Source organism: Triticum aestivum, chromosome 3A, assembly GCF_018294505.1.
Source record: "Triticum aestivum cultivar Chinese Spring chromosome 3A, IWGSC CS RefSeq v2.1, whole genome shotgun sequence".
Classification (NCBI taxonomy): Eukaryota; Viridiplantae; Streptophyta; class Magnoliopsida; order Poales; family Poaceae; genus Triticum; species Triticum aestivum.
The window spans coordinates 393488542-393510786 of record NC_057800.1 but is presented as its reverse complement, the minus strand read 5'-3'; the positions used below and the strand labels follow the sequence as shown (position 1 = coordinate 393510786).

General features: G+C 49.8%; 2 protein-coding genes across 16 annotated transcripts; one reads left to right on the top strand and one right to left on the bottom strand.

Moving 5' to 3' along the window:
* Positions 1–13114: 13114 nt before the first annotated feature.
* LOC123061387 (uncharacterized) lies at positions 13115–19377 on the top strand. Of its 15 annotated transcripts, XR_006428977.1 has the most exons (9): positions 13115–13762; positions 13863–13938; positions 14042–14331; positions 15523–15589; positions 15669–15721; positions 15905–15983; positions 16418–16457; positions 16578–16629; positions 18620–19376. XR_006428977.1 is itself a non-coding variant. In XM_044484470.1 (6 exons), coding segments are annotated over exons 2-5 (591 nt in total). In that variant the 5' UTR covers positions 13115–13762; positions 13863–13879; the 3' UTR covers positions 16420–16457; positions 16588–16701. The 15 variants fall into 15 exon arrangements, 2 of the variants coding, with proteins under 2 accessions (XP_044340405.1, XP_044340404.1); XR_006428978.1 differs by having other exon boundaries at positions 15506–15721; positions 18620–19377; XR_006428985.1 differs by lacking the exon at positions 15905–15983.
* Positions 19378–20011: 634 nt separating this feature from the next.
* LOC123058355 (BTB/POZ and MATH domain-containing protein 2-like) lies at positions 20012–21355 on the bottom strand. The gene has a single exon (XM_044481097.1). The coding sequence runs from the start codon at positions 21129–21131 to the stop codon at positions 20097–20099; it is 1035 nt and encodes a 344-aa protein (XP_044337032.1). The 5' UTR covers positions 21132–21355; the 3' UTR covers positions 20012–20096.
* Positions 21356–22245: the final 890 nt, after the last annotated feature.

The following is a 22245-nucleotide window of genomic DNA, read 5'->3' as shown; positions in this document are numbered from 1 at the left end:
GCCAAGGCCAAGCTTCCGTGAGGGGAGGACGAGAAAAAGGGCTTTCTAAAACCCATCCACGTGCGCGCAAATGTCAGCCGGCTGTTGGAGGAGGGTCTCACCGTCCCACAAGAGGGGGATGGTGTTTCGGCGTCTTCGTCCATTGGCTATGGCCTGGAAGTATGTCATATTCGTGTCTCCCTAAAGAACCCACTTCTGGGTTGCATGCTGACGCCAGTAGGCCTCCTCATCGGTGTAAATGACCATGAGCGGGTCCTAAGATCATGGCGTAGAAGCCACTCGTTGGCCGAAAGGCCCGATGTGTCATCCCTAAGGTTAAGTGCCTGGATGGAGTCGAGAAAAGCCTTCTTCCTATCACGAATGTTCCTACCAAGGTTGGCTCCCCACCTTCCATAAACTGGCGAGCGCTCTTAGCGCAGAAGTGATAGGAGTCCATGGCGTAGAGAGACCGGTGAGGAGAGGCACGCGCCGCCTCCTACCGCGCGCCAACGGCCTCAACAAATCCCAACTGGTTCAACCAGAAGGATTCGAAGCAAAAGCGCATGTTGGGGAGGGCGCTCATTCTCCGAGAACAGGAGGAGAGGAACATGGTCAGACCCAATCCTCGTGATTGCCCTTAGGGACGCTATAGGGCAAAGAAGCTCCCACTCAGGGGACGCCAAGATGCGGTCTAGGACAGTCCTAGTCGGGTCGGCCTGGCGGTTGGTCCAGGTAAACCTGGCACCAACTCTGTCTAATTCTCAGAGCTCGAGATCGGTGAAGCAGTCATTAAACAACTGCATCTGAGGAAGGTTGACCAGATTATTATTTTTGTCTTCAATTGAGCGGAAGGTTAATGTCCCCACCCACCACCAGCGGTAGCTGGGCGGCTGAGACCTTTCTGTGAAGCTTGTCGAGGAAAGCTTCAGAGCGCCGGTGGTCGTCGAGGCTGTAAACTATGACTATCTCCCATTTAAAGTTAAGAGTCCGCTCGAAGACCTCCATGCTGACAAAAAAAACTCACATCGGTCCATGCTACCCACCTCAAAGGTGGCATCCTTCACGCCTAAAAGGATGCCACCCGAATGACTAGTGGTCCCACTAGAAGGGAGCCAATGCCACACAAACAAGTGGGTGCTCAACCGTTCCAGCTCCGGGAGGGCAAACTTTGAACACAAGGTTTCTTGGATGGCCACGATGTCGATTTGCTCATCACGCATATACACGATGAGTTGACAACATCGACCATCTTGGCCGAAACCGTGGATGTTCCAGAAGAGAGTCCGCATCAAGGGGCCATCAGGGGGTTGCTTGACCCCAAGACGAGGAAGGCACTTTGCGCACGCATGGAAGCCATGCGGAATCGGGCACGGCCGCGAGTTTGAACCACCAACACAGAGGTAACAAGGTTGAGGTGGGGAGGAGGACGCCTCGGGGTTGGCAGCCCTAAGCAAGTGAGCGCGAGACTCCGCTAGCTTCCCATCAAGAAACTCTCGAGCCCGAATCGCGCCAATCTCGACTAAGGGGGGACCTACCTCCCCCCTGAAGACAATCATAGAGTTTGATGCTACCTTAGCTAGGTAACCGAGCGGAACTGACTCAAGAGCATAGAATGAACAATTTTACGAACTGGCAATGAAGTCTAGAGTACCTATCTCAAGGTTCCGAGCCGCCGCCCGGAGCTCCACCCACTTGGGGATGGATGGAGCCGGGCTACCCACTGGTCTAGCCGCGTCCAGCTGACAGCTGCGGCAGGAGGCGGTCATTGAGGTCTAAGCCAACCTGACCCGCCTGGAGTAGGCTGCAGTACGTGGAGGATGAGGATGGGAGGCCATCAGAGTGGTCACCTCTGCAACTATCCTCACCACCACAGTCGCCAGGGAGGTAGGAGTAGTGTCACTTGCAGGACGGTCGAGGCAGATCGCGGGCTGCAGCAGCGGAGGCGGAGACGATGGGCGAGGAAGCGAGGACACGAGCCCTCCTGGGCAGGTCCCGCCACCTCAAGGGAAGCAGACGGGGGCAGCGTGGAGGCCAGCCCCAAGGGTTGAGACATCTGGGCCGCCCCATCTCTAGAAGAGGCCGACGGGTCCGAGAGGTCACGCCCATCCTGTTGATGGGCCGGGGGAGGCGCGGTGATGGACGACATCCCAGGTGGAGGCCCAAGCTAAAAGTACAGGAGAGAGGTAGGCCTCACCAGGGGTTGTGTGGGGGCCACCCCAGCGTTGGGATTCCCGATCCCGGTGGTGGTGAAGAGCGCCGGCGAGGTGGATGAGTGAGGAGATGATGAAGGGACAACCAGGAGGCTTGCGCCCGACACTTCACTCTCGGCGGAGGCAGTGGGGCTCTGTATGTCGAAGATGGCCCTTGAGGGCTCAGTTAAAAGAAGGAGTGTCGCCGTCGTGCAGGCGGCTTCCAGCCCCGAGGTACCCCTACTTGGTAAGGAAGCAAGGGGGTCCCTTGAGGGGGAGCGGCTGCGGTCGGAGTCCTCGTCATCATCAGGGTCTGATCGGGGGTGGCAGCGGCCGGAGTAGTCTCCCCCTGTGGGAGTCCTGGATTAGGGGGTCTCCGAACAGCCGGACTATCTCCATTGGTCGGACTGTTAGACTATGAAGATACAAGATTAAAGACTTCATCTCGTGTCCGGATGGGACTCTACTTGGCGTGGAAGGCAAGCTAGGCAATGCGTATATGGATATCTCCTCCTTTGTAACCGACCTTGTGTAACCCTAACCCTCCCCGGTGTCTATATAAACCGAAGGGTTTTAGTCCGTAGGACAACAATCACAACATACAATCATACCGTAGGCTAGCTTCTAGGGTTTAGCCTCTCTAATCTCGTGGTAGATCCACTCTTGTAACACCCATATCTTCAATATTAATCAAGCAGGACGTAGGGTTTTACCTCCATCAAGAGGGCCCGAACCTAGGTAAAATTTCGTGTCCCTTGCCTCATGTTACCATCCGGCCTAGACGCACAGTTCGGGACCCCTACCCAAGATCCGCCGGTTTTGACACTGACATTGGTGCTTTCATTGAGAGTTCCTCTGTGTCGTCACCGTTAGGCTTGATGGCTCCTACTATCATCGTAGCGATGCGGTCCAGGGTGAGGCTTTTCTCCCCGGACAGATCTTCGTATTCGGCGGCTTTGCACTGTGGGCTAATTCGCTTGGCCATCTGGAGCAGATTGAAAGGTACGCCCCTGGCCATCAGGTCAGATTTAGAAGTTTGAATTACACGGCCAACATCCGTGGGGACTTGATCTTCGACGGATTCGAGCCACAGTCGGGCGTGCTGCACTGTCGCGATGGGTATGACCTAGCTCTGCCACCGGACGGTACCCCGGAGGCCGCGCCCGCATCAGCTCCGACCCTCACCTCGGAGCCAACTGCGCCAATCGAGGATGGGTGGCTAGACACCGCCTCAGGGGCTGCAGTCTCGACGGCAATCGAGCCAAACATCAGCATAATCCTCCGCATAGCCCGTGACTCCAAGGTGCCGGACTCTCTTCCGGACCCAGAATCATCTGCGCCCCCGCCAATAGAATCCGATTGGGCGCCGATCATGGAATTCACCGCCGCGGATATCTTTCAGCACTCGCCCTTCGGCGACATCCTGAATTCACTAAGGTCTCTCTCTTTGTTAGGAGAGCCCTGGCCGAACTATGGCCAACAGGATTGGGATGCGGACGACGAAGAAATTCGACGCCCACCCACCACCCACTTTGCAGCCACTGTCGAGGATTTAACCGACATGCTCGACTTCGACTCCGCAGACATCGACGGTATGGACAACGATGCGGGAGGCGAAGATGAACCACCGCCCACAGGGCACCGGACGTCCACTTCATCATATGACGTATACATGGTGGACACACCAAAAGAAAACGACGACGAGGAACGGAAGGACGCACCGAAGGCTTGTTCCCTCGAGAAGCAGTCAAAGCGGCAGCGCAAGCGCTGCCCCAAATCCCGCCTCGCCAGAAATAACGACCACACAGACCCAGCGTTGGAGCAGGGCGAATCACTGCCGGACCATGGCAATATGGAAAATCAAACCGAACAAACCAATTCTGTCAAAGATAATAGTCCGGACGACACAACACCGGACAGGCACCCGGAGCAGCAGAATGCCCGTCAAAGGCTTGTTGCCACCGCGAGGAGCCTAAAAAAGCAGAAGCAACGGCTCAAGGCTGCGCAGGACACACTCCAAATCAGATGGAGTGAAGTACCCAACAGAGCAGCGAAGTACGGCGATAATCGCCTCACAAGGAGCTACCCAAAGTGGAAATTGCTACCTGAATTCGATGAGGAGGCCTCAGACCCCTCACAACCAAAAATCAAAATGGCCACCTGGCCGGATAGACGACCTCACGGCCAACATCAAGCGGCAAGCAACGCCACTCACAAGTCAATACGCGACCCACGCGAGGGCTCGCACCAAAAGGACGGCGCAACCAGATCCATCTATGGACCACGCAAGCGCGCCCCAGCTTACAATGTAACACAACAAACATCCGAACAACGCGGTACACCCAGATACAGGGGTGCAGCACACCTCCTATGTTTCACCAATGAGGCGATGGACCATGAATTTCCAGAGGGATTCAAACCCGTGAACATAGAGGCATACGACGGAACAACAGACCCTAGGGTCTGGATTGAGGACTATATCCTCCATATCCATATGGCTCGAGGAGATGATCTCCACGCCATCAAGTACTTACCCCTCAAGCTCAAAGGGCCAGCCCGCCACTGGCTTAAAGGCCTCCCCGAAAACTCCATTGGAAGTTGGGAAGAGCTTGAAGACGCTTTTCGGGCAAATTTCCAAGGAACTTATGTCCGGCCTCCGGACGCGGATGATTTGAGCCATATAACTCAACAGCCCGGAGAGTCGGCCGAAAACTTTGGAACATGTTTCTTACTAAAAAGAACCAAATTGTCGACTGTCCGGACGCCGAATCATTGGCAGCTTTTAAACATAGCGTCCGTGAAGAATGGCTCGCCAGACACCTCGGCCAAGAAAAGCCAAGAACGATGGCAGCATTAACAAGCCTCATGACCCGCTTTTGCGTGGGTGAGGACAGCTGGCTGCCAGATGCAGCACCAGCGACCCCAGTACATCCGAAGTTAGAGATGGAAATGGGAAATCACGGCGCAACAACAATAACAAACGCCGGAACAAAGGAGACAGCACGAAGAGCACGGCAGTAAACGCCGGATTCAAAAGCTCTCGGCCAGGTCAGAAGCTGCCCTCTAAAGGCGCCAGAGACGAATTGTCCAGCCTGAATAAAGTTCTGGACCAAATATGTCAGGTCCATAGCACCCCTGGCAAACCAGTCAATCATACCCACAGAGAATGTTGGGTCTTCAAGCAGTCCGGCAAGCTCAACGCCGTACACAAGGGGGAGGATACAGCAAGCGAAGATGAGAATGAGCCTCTCAAGGGAGACGCTGGGGAACAAAAGAAATTTCCACCAGAAGTCAAAACAGTAAACATGCTACACGTGATCAATGGAAAAAACAAAACGGCACTCCCAGAAAAATACGCCCGAAGGCCTATCACCACGGAGTCCTGCCACTGGTCGTCTCAACTGATCACTTTTGACCATCGTGATTACTCAGCAAGTATCTGGCGTGCAGGATGGGCTGCCCTGGTATTAGACCCAATAATTGACGGATACCGCCTCGCACGAGTCCTGATGGACGGTGGCAGTAGTCTAAACCTGATATACCAGGATACAATCCGCGAAATGGGGATAGACCCAACAAAAATTCACCATAGCAATATTACCTTTAAAGGAGTAACGCCAGGCCCAGGGGCTCGTTGCACGGGCTCCCTGCTACTAAACATTATATTCGGCTCCCCCGATAACTTCCATAGCGAACATCTAACCTTCCACATCGCTCCGTTCCGAAGTGGCTATCAAGCACTACTCGGACGCGAAGCTTTCGCTCACTTTAATGCAATACCACACTACGCTTCCCTCACACTCAAGATGCCCGGTCCACGTGGCATCATTATAGTGAACGGAAATATTAAGCGATTTCTGCGTGCCGAAGAGCGTGCGGCTGCCTTAACAGCCGCACACTAAAAACGACCTCACCAACTAATTAGCAGGTCCCCTATTACAATACAAGGGGCTCAACGTGCGCAGACAAGTGGCAATTCTTACTCACCTTGAATTCTACATGGTTTATTTAAAAAACTATCCTTTTGCACGACAGCTTTTTTACCTAAGCTCCTCTCTTTTACAGATAATCATCGTGCTACACCCGTCCAGGATACGGCACAACGGAGACACAGGCGCAGACGTGCAGCAGGGACCCGCTCCAAGGATTCTTTTCAGATTAAGACCCTGCGTAAACCTTTTTTACTGTCTCTTGTTGATACATATCCACCGAATTCTCAGCACAATTGAGAAGGATGCTGACGTCTTGGCATGTGGCCACGTCAGAATAACGCACGTACCTGGACACAAGGGGCTCCTTACAAGCGGCACTATTTCGGCCCGGTTTATACCATAAAGACCGAATACCTTAGGGAGTGTTCGGCGTCACGAGTTCGGCCTTATATGCATCAGCTCTGAATCATTGTCTTTGGTCAAATGTTGGGTTTGCCCGACTCCTGTGTTTTGGTGCCTTACGTTCCGCTTTGCCGGCTAAGGTAGCATCAGGAGAACTACTGTGATTGTGCCCTGGTTCATCCGGACGAGCGCCTCAGTAGAGAAAGCCGAACACTGACTGTCATGATATAACGTGAGACTGGTCAACCACTCGATGACCTATCGGAATGTTAGAATTCCTCCGCCTTAACGAAGGGCCGTTTTTCGGCCAGGCATATGCACACCCCGCGATCGGGAGAGTGCGGAGCCACCAGGGGCTATCTAGTAGCCCCATTGTCAAACTCCTATGGCTAAGTGAAAGTGTTCAAGCATTATAGTCCGGTTGCCTCGCTCGCTGCGCTATCACCTCCTTATCAGGACCAAGACGTTGGGTTAAGTGTGAACATGCGTTTTTTGCGAGCACCTCCGCATTATATGCGTCGGGGTTGAAGCCGACGGCTGCAATCTTTCAGGTTATACACATGTATACATAAACGGCTGCACAGGAGGCATCATACTACTTTCAGGCAAAAGTATAAACACAGCCTTATAAAAACTTCATAAAAGCATTATGTTTACAATGAGAATACATATCACTCAAACATAATATTTTTCGAGCACTGGGCCTCTATCAAACGAGCACCCTCGAGAACTTCCTCGAAATAGTGTTCGGTAGCCACACGGCCTATGGCCAAACCCTGCGCCGCAACAGTGGTAGCGTCCATCTCCGCCCAGTCTGCTTTAACACGGGCAAGGGCCATCCGCGAGCCTTCTATGCACGCCGACCTCTTCATCGCATTAATGCGCGGCACCGCATCAAGGAGCTGATGCACTAAGCTGAAATAGCTGTTCGGCTTAGGCCCTTCTGACCATAATTGATCCATAACAGACCTCATGGCGAGTCCGGACAACCTATTCAGTTCGGCCCATTCGGCTAGCTGGTCAGTCAATGAAAGCAGACGCTCTGGAACATGGAATTGCGTCCAGAACAGCTTGTCCACTTCACGATTTGTCTGACCTTGGAAGTACTTGGCCGCATCGGCAACGGTCTCCGCCAAATCCATATACGCATCTGCCGAGCTCCACAGCCGATCCAGAGGGGCATATCGTGGATCTCCGAACTTCCTCCGTAACATGAAGGGTTTTCCAGCCAGAATATCCCCGGCTTCCTGCAGCTCCTCCTTCTTCGCTCTCATAGCAGAACGGGTGTCTTTGTCTGCCGCCGCGGCCTTCTCAAGGTCCGTTGCCTTCGCTTGGTTCTCTTTCTCAAGGACCCGGCAACGGTCGGCAGTGTCTTTCAATTCTACGGCCATCTTGGCCATCTTCTCTTGGCTGTCACAATGTGCGGTCTTCTCGGCTTTCAACTCTTCGGCCGCCTTCAAAGCAGCCGCATTACTACTCCTCGCTTGTTCCTTGTCTCGGGCAAGTTCCGCCCGCAAGGCTTCCACGGTGGCAACCCCATCTACAGTCACAACATATTAAAGATACTGGCATTATGCTGCTCTTACTATGTGGCGTTCACCGGATAATAACACTTACCCTGTGCCTCGTCAAGCCTCTTGTTAACAAGCTCGATGTCGGCGTCTGCCGCATCCAGTTGCCATTTTAATTAGGCAAACTCCCTAGTCCGGCTAGCCACCGGAGCTCCCACCACCTGCACATAAAAGCAGATTGGTTATTGCCTGGGAATTTGATCCTCTGTTCGCCGCCGTTCTCGACGACAACCAGAGTCTCAGGGGCTACTATAACATGTGCAGTACTATCACATATTATCTCACATACCTCAAAGCCTGTCAATAGACTCATAAAGGCTTCATGTAACCCGCTTTCAGCGGACGAGATTCTCTCCATCACCGTACCCATCAGCGTACGGTGCTCTTCTGAGATGGCCGCTCGCCTCACCAACTCCCTCAGAACGTCCGACCACACACTAGACGGTGCCGGACTCTTTCGTATGCTCTCTTCGGGAGCCGGATAGTGGGGACTTCTGGGGTCTGCGGGACTATCTTCTAGCCTCACCGGATCCGGAGAGGCCCTCCGCGACGACCCTTCGGGGTCGCCCGCTTCTGGAGCGGAGGAGTCCGGGGGAGGCGTTTCGCTCTCCATCATCTCCGGAAGAAGATCCCCTGAAGACGAACTCATTTGAGAGGGTCTGAGGCCCGAACTGCAAGATATATGCGGTGGTTGTTTTGTCAGAGGAAAAAGATAGCATACTCTTACTATTAAAATATTTTGGATCACTTACGACTCGTTGGAGGCCAGATCCCCTCGCGGACTTTGTGCGGCAAAAGCACCCCTCGAGGCAGGACCCTCTGTGGGAGACTTCCTTTCCCGTTTGGAGGCTTCGGCTTCCGGATACTCGGAAGCAGTCCTTTTCCTCCCCCAGCCGTCCTCCTTCGTGGAAACGCTCGTTCCCTTGGTCGGAGCGGGTAGTGATGGGGGCCCGCGTTCGCCCGTATTATCCCCCCCGGTATCTTCCTTCAAGGGCTCCGGGCAAGGTGCGACCTCGAGCATCTTCTCCAAAATCGGATTTTCCAAACCCTTAGGGAGGGGGGCCAAACACCGAATCATCTTCGCCTTCATTAGCCAGTCCTGGTCAAAAGGTGAACTCTCAAAAATAACCTTGAATAAAAGACAGTGTGTACGGCTAGAGGATTTCTTGCTTGTTTGGCGGCGCGGTTACTGCTCAGGCCCACATCCTCGGTGATATCCGGACACTCCACTTGAGGTCCGAAGAATGACTTGTACATCTCCTCGTGCGTCAGGCCGAGGAAACTTTGAATGGCATGTGGTCCCTCTGGGTTGAACTCCCACAAGCGCAGGGGCCGGCGTTTGCAAGGCTGGACTTGGTGAACAAGCATAACTTGTATTACCGCAACCAAATTGAAATCTCCCTCGAACAGATCTCGGATGCGGCTTTGCAGTATAGGCACATCCTTGGCTGGACCCCAGCTCAGGCCCCTGCTAATCCATGACATCAGTTGTGGTGGGGGGCCCGGGCAAAAAGCAGGGGCAGCCGCCCACTTGGCACTTCTGGGAGCCGTGACGTAGAACCACTCCCATTGCCATAATTCGGATACCTCTAGAAAGGAACCTTTCGGCCATGGAGCTCCTGCCATCTTGCCTATTGATGCACCTCTGCACGCTGCATGCTGCCCCTCGATCACCTTCAGTTGTACTTCAAAGGTCTTGAGCCACATGCCGAAGTGAGGGGTCACACGGAGGAAGGCCTCACACATGACAATAAATGTCGTGATGTAGAGAAAGGAGTCCAGAGCTAGGTCATGGAAATCTAGCCTGTAATAGAACATCAAGCCCGTGACGAAGGGATCCAGAGTGAGGCCTAGACCTCGGAGGAAGTGGGAGATGAACACAACGTTCTCGTTGGGTTCGGGAGTAGGGACGACCTGCCCTCGGGCAGGCAGCCGATGCGAAACCTCGGCGGTCAGGTATCTGGCCTCCCTCAACTTCTTAATGTCCTCTTCCGTCATGGAGGAGGGCATCCATCGGCCTTGAAGGCTGGATCCGGACATGATTGAAGATCCGGAGCACCTAACCTGGGCTTTGGGTGTTAGAACTCGAGGCGGGGGAAGGGTTTCGTTGAGCACGAGAGGGAAAAAGAGAAAACCTTGTCCCCTTATAAAGAGGGTGAATATCAAGCGTCCTCTCCGTACCCGTTTTGGACTTAGCTATAATCTAGGAGTCCTAGACACGGTTGGGTTACCCACGAACCGCATTAATGAGAATCCCTAATCAGGGGAACACGATCTCCACTTTGGCAATACGTGTCAAGAAGACGCCTCGCGTTATGTGTGGAGCTGGTTAAGAGAAATGGTTCGAGTAATCACTGGGCCACGACGTAACGTCATGTTGCCAAAACAAGCTAGCGGATTAGATCTGCGAAAGCATTATTCTCTCTACGGTGGAATGTGGAACTTATTTTGCAGGGTCGGACACTATCCTCATATTCAACTTCTTCTGTAATGTATTCGGAGAAGGAACCCGCCTTGCAATGCCGAAGACAACTGCACGCCGGACTCATCGTCATTGAAGCCTGGTTCAGGGGCTACTGTGGGAGTCCTGGATTAGGGGGTCTCCGGACAGCCGGACTATCTCCATTGGCCGGACTGTTAGACTATGAAGATACAAGATTGAAGACTTCGTCTCGTGTCCGGATGGGACTCTACTTGGCGTGGAAGACAAGCTAGGCAATGCGTATATGGATATCTCCTCCTTTGTAACTGACCTTGTGTAACCCTAACCCTCTCCGGTGTCTATATAAATCGAAGGGTTTTAGTCCGTAGGACAACAATCACAACATACAATCATACCGTAGGCTAGCTTCTAGAGTTTAGCCTCTCTAATCTCGTGGTAGATCCACTCTTGTAACACCCATATCTTCAATATTAATCAAGCAGGACGTAGGGTTTTACCTCCATCAAGAGGGCCCGAACCTGGGCAAAACTTCGTGTCCCTTGCCTCCTATTACCATCCGGCCTAGACGCACAGTTCGGGACCCCCTACCCGAGATCCGCCGGTTTTGACACCGACACCCCCCATGACCGCCCCATTGTTGTCATCATCGATGTACCGGGGGCGTCCAATGTGGTTCGGGGGCTCCAATGAGATCTTGAGGTCGTACCCCTGGTCGTTGAAGAATACCTGAACGGTGGAGCCAAGTTTGTGAGAGTCGAGTGACTTAGTCTTGACTCGCACCTTCTCCTTCTAGCGCAGCGAAAGCTCGTCAACCACCGCGACCTTGCCCAGGATCCGAGACATGTCGCGGATGATGCGCTAGGACTGAGCGATGTCGGGCAGGATCGCGATGAGGATCCAGGCCGTGTCGAGGACCACGACCGCCTTCGGGTCCACCTTCGACTTGGAGATGTCGAGCACAAGCTTATCCATGGCCAAGGTGATCTCGGTGCTCCGCGGGTCTAGTATCCAAGGCTGGCAATGTCTGGAAAGATCATAGAGAACGGGTAGCGCACGGTCGGAGTAACCTACCTATCCCATTGGCACCGACAGAGGTGGTTGAGCTCCGCCTCAATCATCTCTAGAGATGCAACCCCATCCCCCAAGACAGAGGATGGTGACTGGGATGGTATCTCGGGAACCTCGATGTGGAAGAAGCCCATACCCTCGATGCCATGGCAGTACATCATCAACTCCTCTGTGACTGGACGGTCCAGGCATAGGAGCGTCGGATGGCCAGGATCCTTGCAGAGATAGCACATCGGGGGGTTTGGGCACGCCATCTGAAAGTGCCCAGAGATAGCACAGTTAAAGCAGGGATGCCCCTCCCTGGAGTCCTCCACGGCCCCCGCGGTAGCCGTGGCCGGCGCATCGGTAGTGGCGGGATAAGCAAGGCCTTTCCGCTTCTTCTTGGTGGGACAAGCAGGGCATTTCCCCCATTTCAAGATTGTAATTCTTTCTCCATTGACCATTGATTTTTATTTTGGTTGATTTATTTAATTGTTAAGTCTGTCGGCTGCCATTTATGTTGCAGGCATTCATGGTGCTTTTCCCATGGAACCATTACTCCCAAATGCTCAGATAGGTGATGTGGTATTTTTTTTTGCAAATTAGATAGGCGATGTGGTTGGATACAATTAAAAACATTAACGTGCGCAGATGGGGCGAGCGAGGAGGTAATCCACGTGTCCCTTATTATTTGCGCGGAGGTAAAAAGGAAGAGTTAATTACACAAAACCACAACTTCAGGATAACTTATAACACTTTACCACAACGTTTGAGTTTTTTTAACACAAAACCACAACTTCGGGGCAACTTATAACACTTTACCGCAACTTTTGAGTTTTTTAATACAAAGCCATAACTTCTGAACTAATTCTCAACATTGAGCCAAAATCTATCGGTCAACTACTTTAATAGCCAATCTGAATGATTTGGCCCACATGTCAGGCTCTAGGTAGCAAGTTCCCTCCTACGTGGCGCTGACTGGATATGTGTAACATAGCAGTCTGCATACGACATCATCGTATCCTCGACGATGCGTTCACCTGCAGCTCCCCAAGACCTCTTTGTCTAGTTCGCGTGCCCCGCCTGACCATGCCATAGTCCGGACGGGTGCGGCTTTGCGACACTAGGAACCTCGCCTTCAAGGATGCTCGGAGTGATCATCCTGTCGCAGAATTTCGACCACCCCACCAACAACCAGCTCCCTGCTCAATGCGTCGGTGGAGTTGATAGCGCCGGTACGGGATGGCAAGAGGAGGAAATGGTAGGCCACATAGAAGATGTGCACATGCCACCTTTTTCCAACTTAGGTCCTAACATGTGGGCCCAATCAATCAGATTGGCTATTAAAAGAAGTTGACCGATAGATTTGGGCTCAATGTTGAGAATTAGTTTAGAAGTTGTGTTTTTGTGTTAAAGAAACTCAAAAATTGTGATAAAGTGTTATAAATTGATTTGAAGTTGTGGTTTTTTATTTAAAAACTCAAAAGTTGTGGTAAAGTGTTATAAGTTAACCTGAAGTTGTGGTTTTGTGTAATTAACTCAAAAAGGAAAGAAGCGGCTGGCCGAACGAGAGACGGGCTCGTTCTCCACACCCCGAGTGCCGGCTAGGGCCGCCGCCGCCGCCGCCGCCCCAATCCTGCTCCGCCCGCCTCGTCTCTCCTTAGAGAGGAGAAAGAGTTGCTCTTCCATGGCTGGCAGAGGAGCCGTCGCCCCCGCCGCCACGATGGAGATGGAGTACCTGAACTGAAAGAAGAGTGCGCCGGTGCTCTACGACCTCGTCATGTCCTAGCCGCTCGAGTTGCCCTCCCTCACCTTCCAGTGGCTCCTTTCAGAGTCGCCGGCCTCCACCCGCTCCCACAGCCTCGTCCTCGGCACTCACACCTCCGATGACTCCCCCAACCACCTCATGCTTGTCGATGCCGTGCTCCAGCCCCCGCCGCGCCTGGCCGTGGCGGCTGCCGCCAGGGCCGCGCCACCCCGTCCGTGTCCATCGGTCACTCAGCGCCCCATAAGGGGGAGGTCAACCGCGCTGGGAGCATATGTACGGCCTTGGGGAGGACGGCGTGGAGGTATGCACTGGCGTGGAGCACGATGAAGGAGGGGTTCCTGCTGAGCGGCTCGTACAATAAGAAGATTTGCATATGGGATCTCAAGGCCGGGAATCGAGCCCCAGTTCTGGATGCGCAACAGGTGTTTGAGGTAATGTCCCAACAGATGTTCATGTGCTTTGAATACTATATACTGTGATGTTATTAGCTACGTTTGAACGAGAATTAATTAACACTTCCGCCTTCATAAGACATCCATGACCGCACCATGAAAGAGCGGGAGATGCCGAGCTACATCAGGATGCCGTTCCCTCTGACGCCTCTCATGTCTCTCTTTTCTGCCCTTGGTTCGATTCGATTTGATTTGGATGTTGCATTGTTGTTACTCATGAAGGTCCGATTTGCTTTACTTCCTGATGCGGTCACGCAGGTCGCCGTTAAGGCCTCGAGCTGGCTGCGACCAAGCACGACCTCTAGCTCCTGCACCAGCAGTGCTACGCGGACGACAGAATTCAGACGATTCACAGACGACACATACATCCAGCCGGACATGCGCATGAATGAGCAGGGCACCGGCCGCTGGATTTTCAGGTCGTGCATAGATCGGGCAAAAGCATCGTGTGTGGAGCAATTTCGCTCCTGCACCGCGATTGCAGTCGCGCGGCTGATGGCCACGGGCTGCTCCACGCACGGACGACAAGCACGGTGTCCGCGATCAAGGTGCTCTTGCCCCTCTTCTCTTCCCGGTGGCTCTATCCATCCCCCCTGTTTGATTCGGCTGTCATTCCAGATCGTTAGTTGCTAATTGGAGTAACTCTATTGGTTAGAATTATTTAGATGCAGCGTTTCAGATTTGCAGTGCGTAGCGAGTGAAGAGATTTAGGTTCGTTATGTTCTCACAATTGCTAGGGCTTTCAGGCTAGACGGACATTTCTATGCGACATGGCAATGTGAGAGTTTTCCTACTTCTTATGTTTAGTTCCTGAATCTCAATAAAATGAAACTATAAAAATCCTGAGCTACCTCTACACTCACAGAGCTTACAAGTTGGCATAATTAGGATGAACAAACATCTTTACCTTATCAGCGTGACCCCCCAACAGGAAATAGCTTCGCATCTAATGAGAAGTGATACGCGCAACCTTGTTTTATGCTTGCTCGAACTGAAGAGATCTCTCAGAAGATAAATGTTGTGTAAAATGCACATGGAACTTAATATAGAACAAAGTAATGATAGTTAACCACTTATTTAGCAGTAAAAAAACAGTCTACATTGTACTGAAATATAAAGGTTTAACCACTTAATTAGCAGTAAAAAACAGTCTACGCTGTACTGAAATATAAAGGTGGGAACCTGGATGGCTGTAGCTTTTTCACGATGATCATCTGGCATACTTCTCTGAAGAGAACAAACTAAGGAACCAATGGAGCTACCACATAAAACAGTGAAAAAAATAGGAAGAAAATAATCTAGGATGTGATCCTGACATGGCCATCAGACATTGTGGCGATGTTGACAGTTTCTTTGACAACATATGTTTGGTTTGTTTCCACTACAAGGCAAAGCAAGGGAAAAGAACAGGTAAATCTTGTGTGGCTGTGTGATGCATTTCTTGTTGGTATACGACTACGAACGACGGTAATACCAAATATTATTTATCTTTTACCTTTCTGAATCTTGTAGCACAGCAGAAACATGCTTTTGTGCTATTCAATAATGCCTCTATTTGTTTTGATGGATTTAGTGATTATTCGTTGATTACGGTAGTGGGGATTTGGAGAGAATCAAGAAGTTGCCACATGAACTGTCATTTATCTCTCTAACTTCCATTTAGTAAAATTTCTATTTCTGATGTTCTACTCTTTCTGAATTTTTATGTGGTGCATTGTGAAGATCCTTCTCTACTGCAGGAGAACCTGAGATGCGACATCAACGTGGTGGTCATATATCAGAAAGGCAAGTTCTTGTGAAAGGAAGGTACCATACCTTGATTCCCATTGGGCTGCATATCTGCTGCTTTGGTGTTCCTCCAGTCAGTGTGAATGGCTGTTTGTAGGTCAAGATCTCCGGCGGCAGGCCAACGGGCACCATCTCGAGCCATCGGCACGTGTACGCGCATACTGTCTTGCCTTTTGATTGCATAATCTGCACTGTAATTGTGGCCTAGCCGTCGTGTAATGCCTGTATGCTAGGAACACATGTTGTACCTGTCTGTTTTGTGTCAGTGATTTGGTTTTCTGTTGATTGTCTGAATGAAATAGTGGCAATTAATGTGTGTACCATTTTGACCAGGAACCATGAAAATGATTGAGTTGCTTACTGCATGTCATGTTATATGCACTGGTTTTCAGATCATGGTGTGGAGCTTGAGGTAGCTTAATTTACACCCATTTATTTGATGTTTTGACCAGTCATGAGTAAGGGCAACTTGTCGTGTTTCAAGTTTATGAGAGAAATAATTTATATATTGCACACACATGCCTGGTTCAAATACGAGGTGTATGATAGAGTAACTTAGTCTAATTCATTACATACTTGTATTGGATGATTTATTTGTTGGACAATTTGCTGTGCTCCTGAAATGTCACTATGTTTGGGAGTTATATCATAGCTTAGTATAATTTGTTCCATACTTGTATATATGGGTGATTTATTTGCTGTACAATTTGCTCTGCTCCTGAAAAAATAGGACTAGCAGCAACACCAATCGTTTGCTTGAACCAAGTGTTATGCTGCCATTACAAATAATCTGAAGAGACAATGCTTATAGATTCTGCTCATTTGTTGTACAATCTAATTCTGCAGAACCTGCATCAGAGACAAGAAACACAAGGTCCATTATGAGGTGAGGGTTCTGCTGTCCCAATTTTTCTTCCAGTTTATGATCCGGTTTCTTCCTGTCTTGAAGATGATCGACTGTTGCTTGTTTTTCTCTTCCTCCCATGGTTCACTGATGGGGCTGTAGTCTGTACTAGGATTGAAGTAGGAAGCTGCCAGAGGTGTGTAATTCATGTACGGTGAGTGCTTTGCTTGGATCAATTGTATGTACCCCCTGAGTTTTTAGATTCATAGCAGTTGACTGATCTTAATGTGGGGTGCTATTTTAGTTATAAATGTTCTTTTCCTGATGTATATGAATGGTACTTTCTGGTTTGGCAATGAATAATTTGTTCGGTCTTTTGATAAGAGGTGTACGAATGTGATTTAAAAGAGCGCTATTATTTGTGAAATTGGTATGTTGATAAAGCTCACAAGAAATCTTAAAGAGAGATGGACCTCAAGAGAAGATTTGAGCAAAGCATGAAAAATGTCTCTTATTTGTACTGTCAACACTTTAACAACTACGGCAACTTGATTAGTGCGCACAGTAACATATTGGTCATGATCTGGACATCTCCATCGACCAAATATATATTGTTAGCTTATTATTTCAGTGAAATTACACTAGTCATAATGCACTAGCTCTTCTAAGTGTCAAGTACATAGTTTCTTTTTGGCTGGTAACCCTTTTGAGGATAATTGTCATAGTGTCATAGTGATACGTGTAATAGAAAAAGTTATGTTAGCTCCAAATAATACTGCCTCATCTGCGCTGCCTGTCTTCTCTCTAAACTAAGCATATTGTTATACAGACACTTAACAAATACAACAGCTTGATTAGTGCGCACAATCCCGCCTAAGAGGCGCCACCCACCGGGTGGCGCCCCAGCCACTAGTACTCATACAATTATAGCATGTCGGACACCGGACGAGGATTTAGAGCACTCGGGTGCTCCGCACCCCTATACGTACAATATCAGGAAAAAATACCAAGAAATTTGAAAAAAAATCTGGGATTTGGGGATATTAAACGTGGGTTCCCGATCTACTCCCGTCTGAAATTTGGTGAAAAAATACCAGGAAACGTATTCACGGCAAAAAAGACAAAAATTTCGTATATATAGCAAAACACAGTTTGGGTACATTTTTTTCCGGGCAGTAATTCCTTCGCCACGGATACATTTTTTGATATTTTTTCACGAAATTTCACACGGAAGTAGATTGGGAAACCAGGTTTGACATCCTGAAATTTTGGATTTTTTTGATTTTGTGGGAATTTTTTACGAATATTTTTCGTATAGGGGTGCGGAGCACCCGAGAGCTCCTGTGTATTTTCCGTCGGACACCTTCCTATCACTCTTCTAATTTGTCAATAACAAGTGTTACACTTATTAGCACTAGTAATAATGTACGTGCAACGCACGTTTATATTTGGCAGGATATTAGTTGCACGTTATATTAGGTAAAATATATCTGTTGCACGTTGGTGCTTGGTAAGATATCAATTACTTTTATGCGGGAATGGTAGGATATTAATTACATGGCAGATTTCATGGGATAGGGTTGAGTCAAAACGTGTTTATAACCAATGGCAGTGGTGGGTAATTAGAGCGTTAAACGTGTTTGGTGCTTAACATTGAAGCGATTTGAACCACTAAATAATATGATTTAACGGTTGAGATGATTTGGATCTGCCCTTTTGGATCTTTTTATATTGGTATAGATATAGATATAGATATAGATATGGTGGTTTGAAGAATACTGTGAGTCTGAAACATCACACTTTTAAACTCAGAAATATATATCAACAGGTGAGCGTACCTATGATTATATTCCTGACCAAATATCAGGAATTTCTTTGGTTGGGCCAAGTCGGAAGCATATGGAGTCTCTAAAACCGTGGTCAGCATTGGCTGGAACCTTTCACTGCAAAATATTGAAATAGTGATGTTTAGTATATATTTTTTTTAAGTTTATAGTCTTATATCTCTTGCCTATTCTGCACTTTTTGACAGATTTGCCCATTGCCAATCACAAACTTAGAAGAGTTATTTTTCTTTGGAGTCCTGTTGCCTGTAGATTAACACATGGGTTTTTATACAATTTGCTAATTGCTATGCCATTCTTGCCAGAGAGTTGAAAAAGGAAATAATTTGCTGGCCTTGATCTTTGGTTTTTCTTTTTCAGCGCATATGTTTTCTTGATTCTCTCTCCAAGGCCAATACGGAGGATCCCGTTAAGCTGCTATTAATTGGTTGCATCCAGACGCTCTAAAGCACGGTGCCGACCTATATAATTATAAGTTGGTAAATTTGACTTTGAATTTTTACTATGCCATGTATTAATGTTGCCATTTACAGCATTTCCTCTTGCTACCCTACCATGGACCCTCCCTCACATATACTTCATCCTTTTCGGTTTATAGGGCTTATTTCAAAATCTTAGTTTTTCTATTTTATTAGGCTCAATTTGGTTGTTCCCATCATAAATTCAGATTCCAAGGTGCATTAAATCATTACATGCAAGTATTAAGAGAAAACTGACCAATGCATGTACTTTATGCATGCATGCATTGTAATTAATACATTGGTAAACATAATTTTTTTGAGAAAAACAAGAGTATTAATTGGGTGTTTTTGCAAATTACAAATAGTATTCCATCATTCACCATCTATCTTGGTTGATGAGATTTTTGAATTGAGCCCTATAAACTGAAAAGGAGAGGGTACTGGAGAAGTCTGTTAGACATCACCAAGCATATTGAATAACAAGTCTTATCAGATGAATGGTTCAAAATGTTGTATGCAAGTCCATGCATGATTGTAAGTTTTGTTGCAAGTCTATCTCAAGCATTGAGCATTACTGTCGAGGACCATGCCGCTGCAATGGACCTCCCGGTTTTCTCTGAATATGCAAAGGCAAGGAGTGCATTAGACCTCCCAGCCTCGCCTGAATATGCAGAGCCACCGAACGACCATCTTCTCGTCTGACGTATCATTTCAAGCTATCTCCTAAGACTATTATTGTTAACATGTTGGAACAGCCCTAGACTAGCTCTCTGTGGTTGCACTAACGGAGGTAGACGAAGCAAGAAAAGAACGCATGGAGTTTGACGACGAACGCCCGGCCGCTCGTATATACGGCCTTTGTTCCTTCAGCTCAAACTGGCTCACACAAACGAACCAGCAGCAGTACAGGGAGTTTATACGCGGGGCTGAAGAGCAGGCGCACGTATGCACGTCGCACGACTGCCCATCTCGCTCCCGCTGCGTGCACTAGGATCCGCTTGGCCCGGCCGCGTCCGCGACGCGCTCAAACACGGGTGACGCGGGCCTGCCCCAACAGATCGCTCCAGCCACGCTCCACACACCATCGAACTAGCTAGCTACTGCACACATGCGCACACACGCACGCCACACACACACCTACGGCGCTGCGTCCCGCTCCCACGCGCACACGACGCGTCCAACGAGCCTGACACGTCCGACGAGACCGACGCAATGGCTTATTCCAACATAACAGTATCACGTTTGGTCATTGAAGATATGACAGGGACTGCTGTTGAAGGCCACAGAAAATTATTGGGAAAAAAGTACTCCATTCTTTATAGGATGATTAGTTAAGATGAGCAGAAAGTAACAATCCTAGCTAGGTTTTGCGGAGCCTACTTGCTTTTTCCCACATCTCCATTATGGTATCTGAACAAGTTCTTTTGAGACGATTTGTACCCTCCGCTTGCCACCACATCATCTAACATTTTAGTAGATGATGATGCAATAAATCGAATGCAAGCATCTTGTAGCCCAGAACGAGTATGTTGATTGGCCAAAGCCAATGTAGTTGCAACAGACTCGGCATCGAGGTGTTTGCAGAGGATGATTTCGCACATAAGCTTCAATCTTTCCATGCCATAGCGATCCGCAGCCACGAGTAGGTGTCTGGTCACCTTTTTCTTATCGTCTCCATCCAGCAAGTCGTCGTCGTCGTCAGGCAACGAATCGTTATAAATGAAGTAGAGCAGAAACTTGAAGACAACGGGTTGCATGTTGGCAATGACGATGCGGCTTGAATCCTTCTCCATCATCGGCCCGTAGAGCATGGCCTTGAAAACCGGAGACCGCACCACCAGCACGAGCTTGTGGGCCGGGAATTCCTCTCCTTGAACCTCGAATGTCACATCGGCGCCCTCCTTTGCCTCTGGCAGCTTCCCGAGTTGGTCCGTGATTTCCGACGGTGGCACCGGCACCTGGGCCTCCGCCTCGAAAACATATGGCTCCTTGATGATGGTCACGATGCATTTGATAGTGAGACGGTCATCAACAATATATTCTGATGCTTCCATCTTGCCCCTGTTTATGTTGTGCGTGACAAAGTGGCTCAGATCGCGAAGATTGGCCGACATGGCCACCGACGAAGAAAGAGAAAACCGCTTGGTTGCCCAGTAGAACAAGCTGATTGTGGAGGATACCCGCGACGGGAATTCCTTCCCACACAGCTCCATCAGCTCCAGACCGACCACCATATCGCCCTTGCCATCTTCCGAATATCCGTCCGGGTAATAGTGAAGGCGCCAGTAATGGCCGCCAATGGTGAACCAGGACGACTCGATGTAGCAGCCGACGCCCATGCCCCTGTGAATGCTGTAATCGGAGATCTTGAACCAGTGCTCCCCCTGCTCCGACTCCGCTGTGCACGTCATGCGCTCAGCAAGATCGACATTACATTACAATTTCTTGGTCCTGTCCTGGTACAGATTGATTGATTCTTGACCTATAGTACGTATAATATATATGTTATATCTGTGTTGATCGAATCAAATTAGCAGTTTACCTCAAAAAAAAAAAGAATCAAATTAGCAGTCACATGATGTACTTTGATCTGGAGTCTGTCCAAGGCTGGCTCCGTAACCTAGTCGACAGCATCATGTCCTCTCCAATGCTTATTTTCTGTTTGGAAAACTCTAGTCTAGTTTTAAAGCGACCGAATTTCTCACGGCGTAAACCGCCTCGCTTTGGCGACGCGTGTCCCACGCCTTAACATGCACCCCGTCGCTCCCAACCGCTGAATCGTTATCCTCTCGTCTCCTTATTCGTTGACTTTGTCTTCCTATCCACCCAACCGCTGAATCCATGGTTGCCTACCTCATCAAGGCAGCAACTTAGGAACGCAGCGATGCCCGGCCGCTCCTTGCTGCAAGCTCTCACCGCCCGGCCGCTCAGCAACAACGATGTTGCAGGAGGAGGCCCCTGTCGCTACTCGCCCGAGCTGACTGCACGCTCCTGCCAGCACGCGGGCGTGCCCTCTGCAGGGCAGGGGCTCGACTGCTGCTAGCCTGCAGCACCAGCGTTGCGATGAAGTTTTGATGGCCGGCGGGGTGCTGCGACGGAGCACGCCAGGCCGTGTGGTGCTGCGCTGGAGCGCGGTGGAGCCTCGTCGGGGGTCCGTTTTGGTGTTGCTATGGACCTGCGACGGAGCACCCTCGCGTCGTGCGTGCTGCGATGAGGTTTCAATGGAGCATCGCCGGGGGTCGTCGGCGCTGCAATGGAGCTGCAACGGAGCACCGTCACACCGGGTCGTGCTGCGACGAGGTTTCAATGGAGCATCGCCAGGGGTCGTTGGCGCTGCAGCGACGAAGCACCGTCACGCCGGGCTGTGTTGTGATGATGTTGCAATGGAGCATCGCCGAGGTCGTCTGCCCTCCAGTAGTTTCCTTGTATTCAAGCTTTTTCATTGGTGAGAGATTTACAGGCAACACAACTGGTGTCGGTCATCACCAGACTCAATAGTTGCAGTAGTATTGAAGCAGTCTTAAG

Excerpts from the sequence above, each read along its gene's own strand:
- LOC123061387 (XM_044484470.1), top strand. The coding sequence starts at position 13,880 with ATGAAAGAGCGGGAGATGCCGAGCTACATCAGGATGCCGTTCCCTCTG. Across the intron at positions 14,332-15,505 it reads GCACGGTGTCCGCGATCAAG|ATCCTTCTCTACTGCAGGAG; the intron begins GTGCTCTTGCCC and ends TGCATTGTGAAG. Across the intron at positions 15,590-15,668 it reads CAAGTTCTTGTGAAAGGAAG|GTCAAGATCTCCGGCGGCAG; the intron begins GTACCATACCTT and ends GGCTGTTTGTAG.
- LOC123058355 (XM_044481097.1), bottom strand. The coding sequence starts at position 21,131 with ATGACGTGCACAGCGGAGTCGGAGCAGGGGGAGCACTGGTTCAAGATC.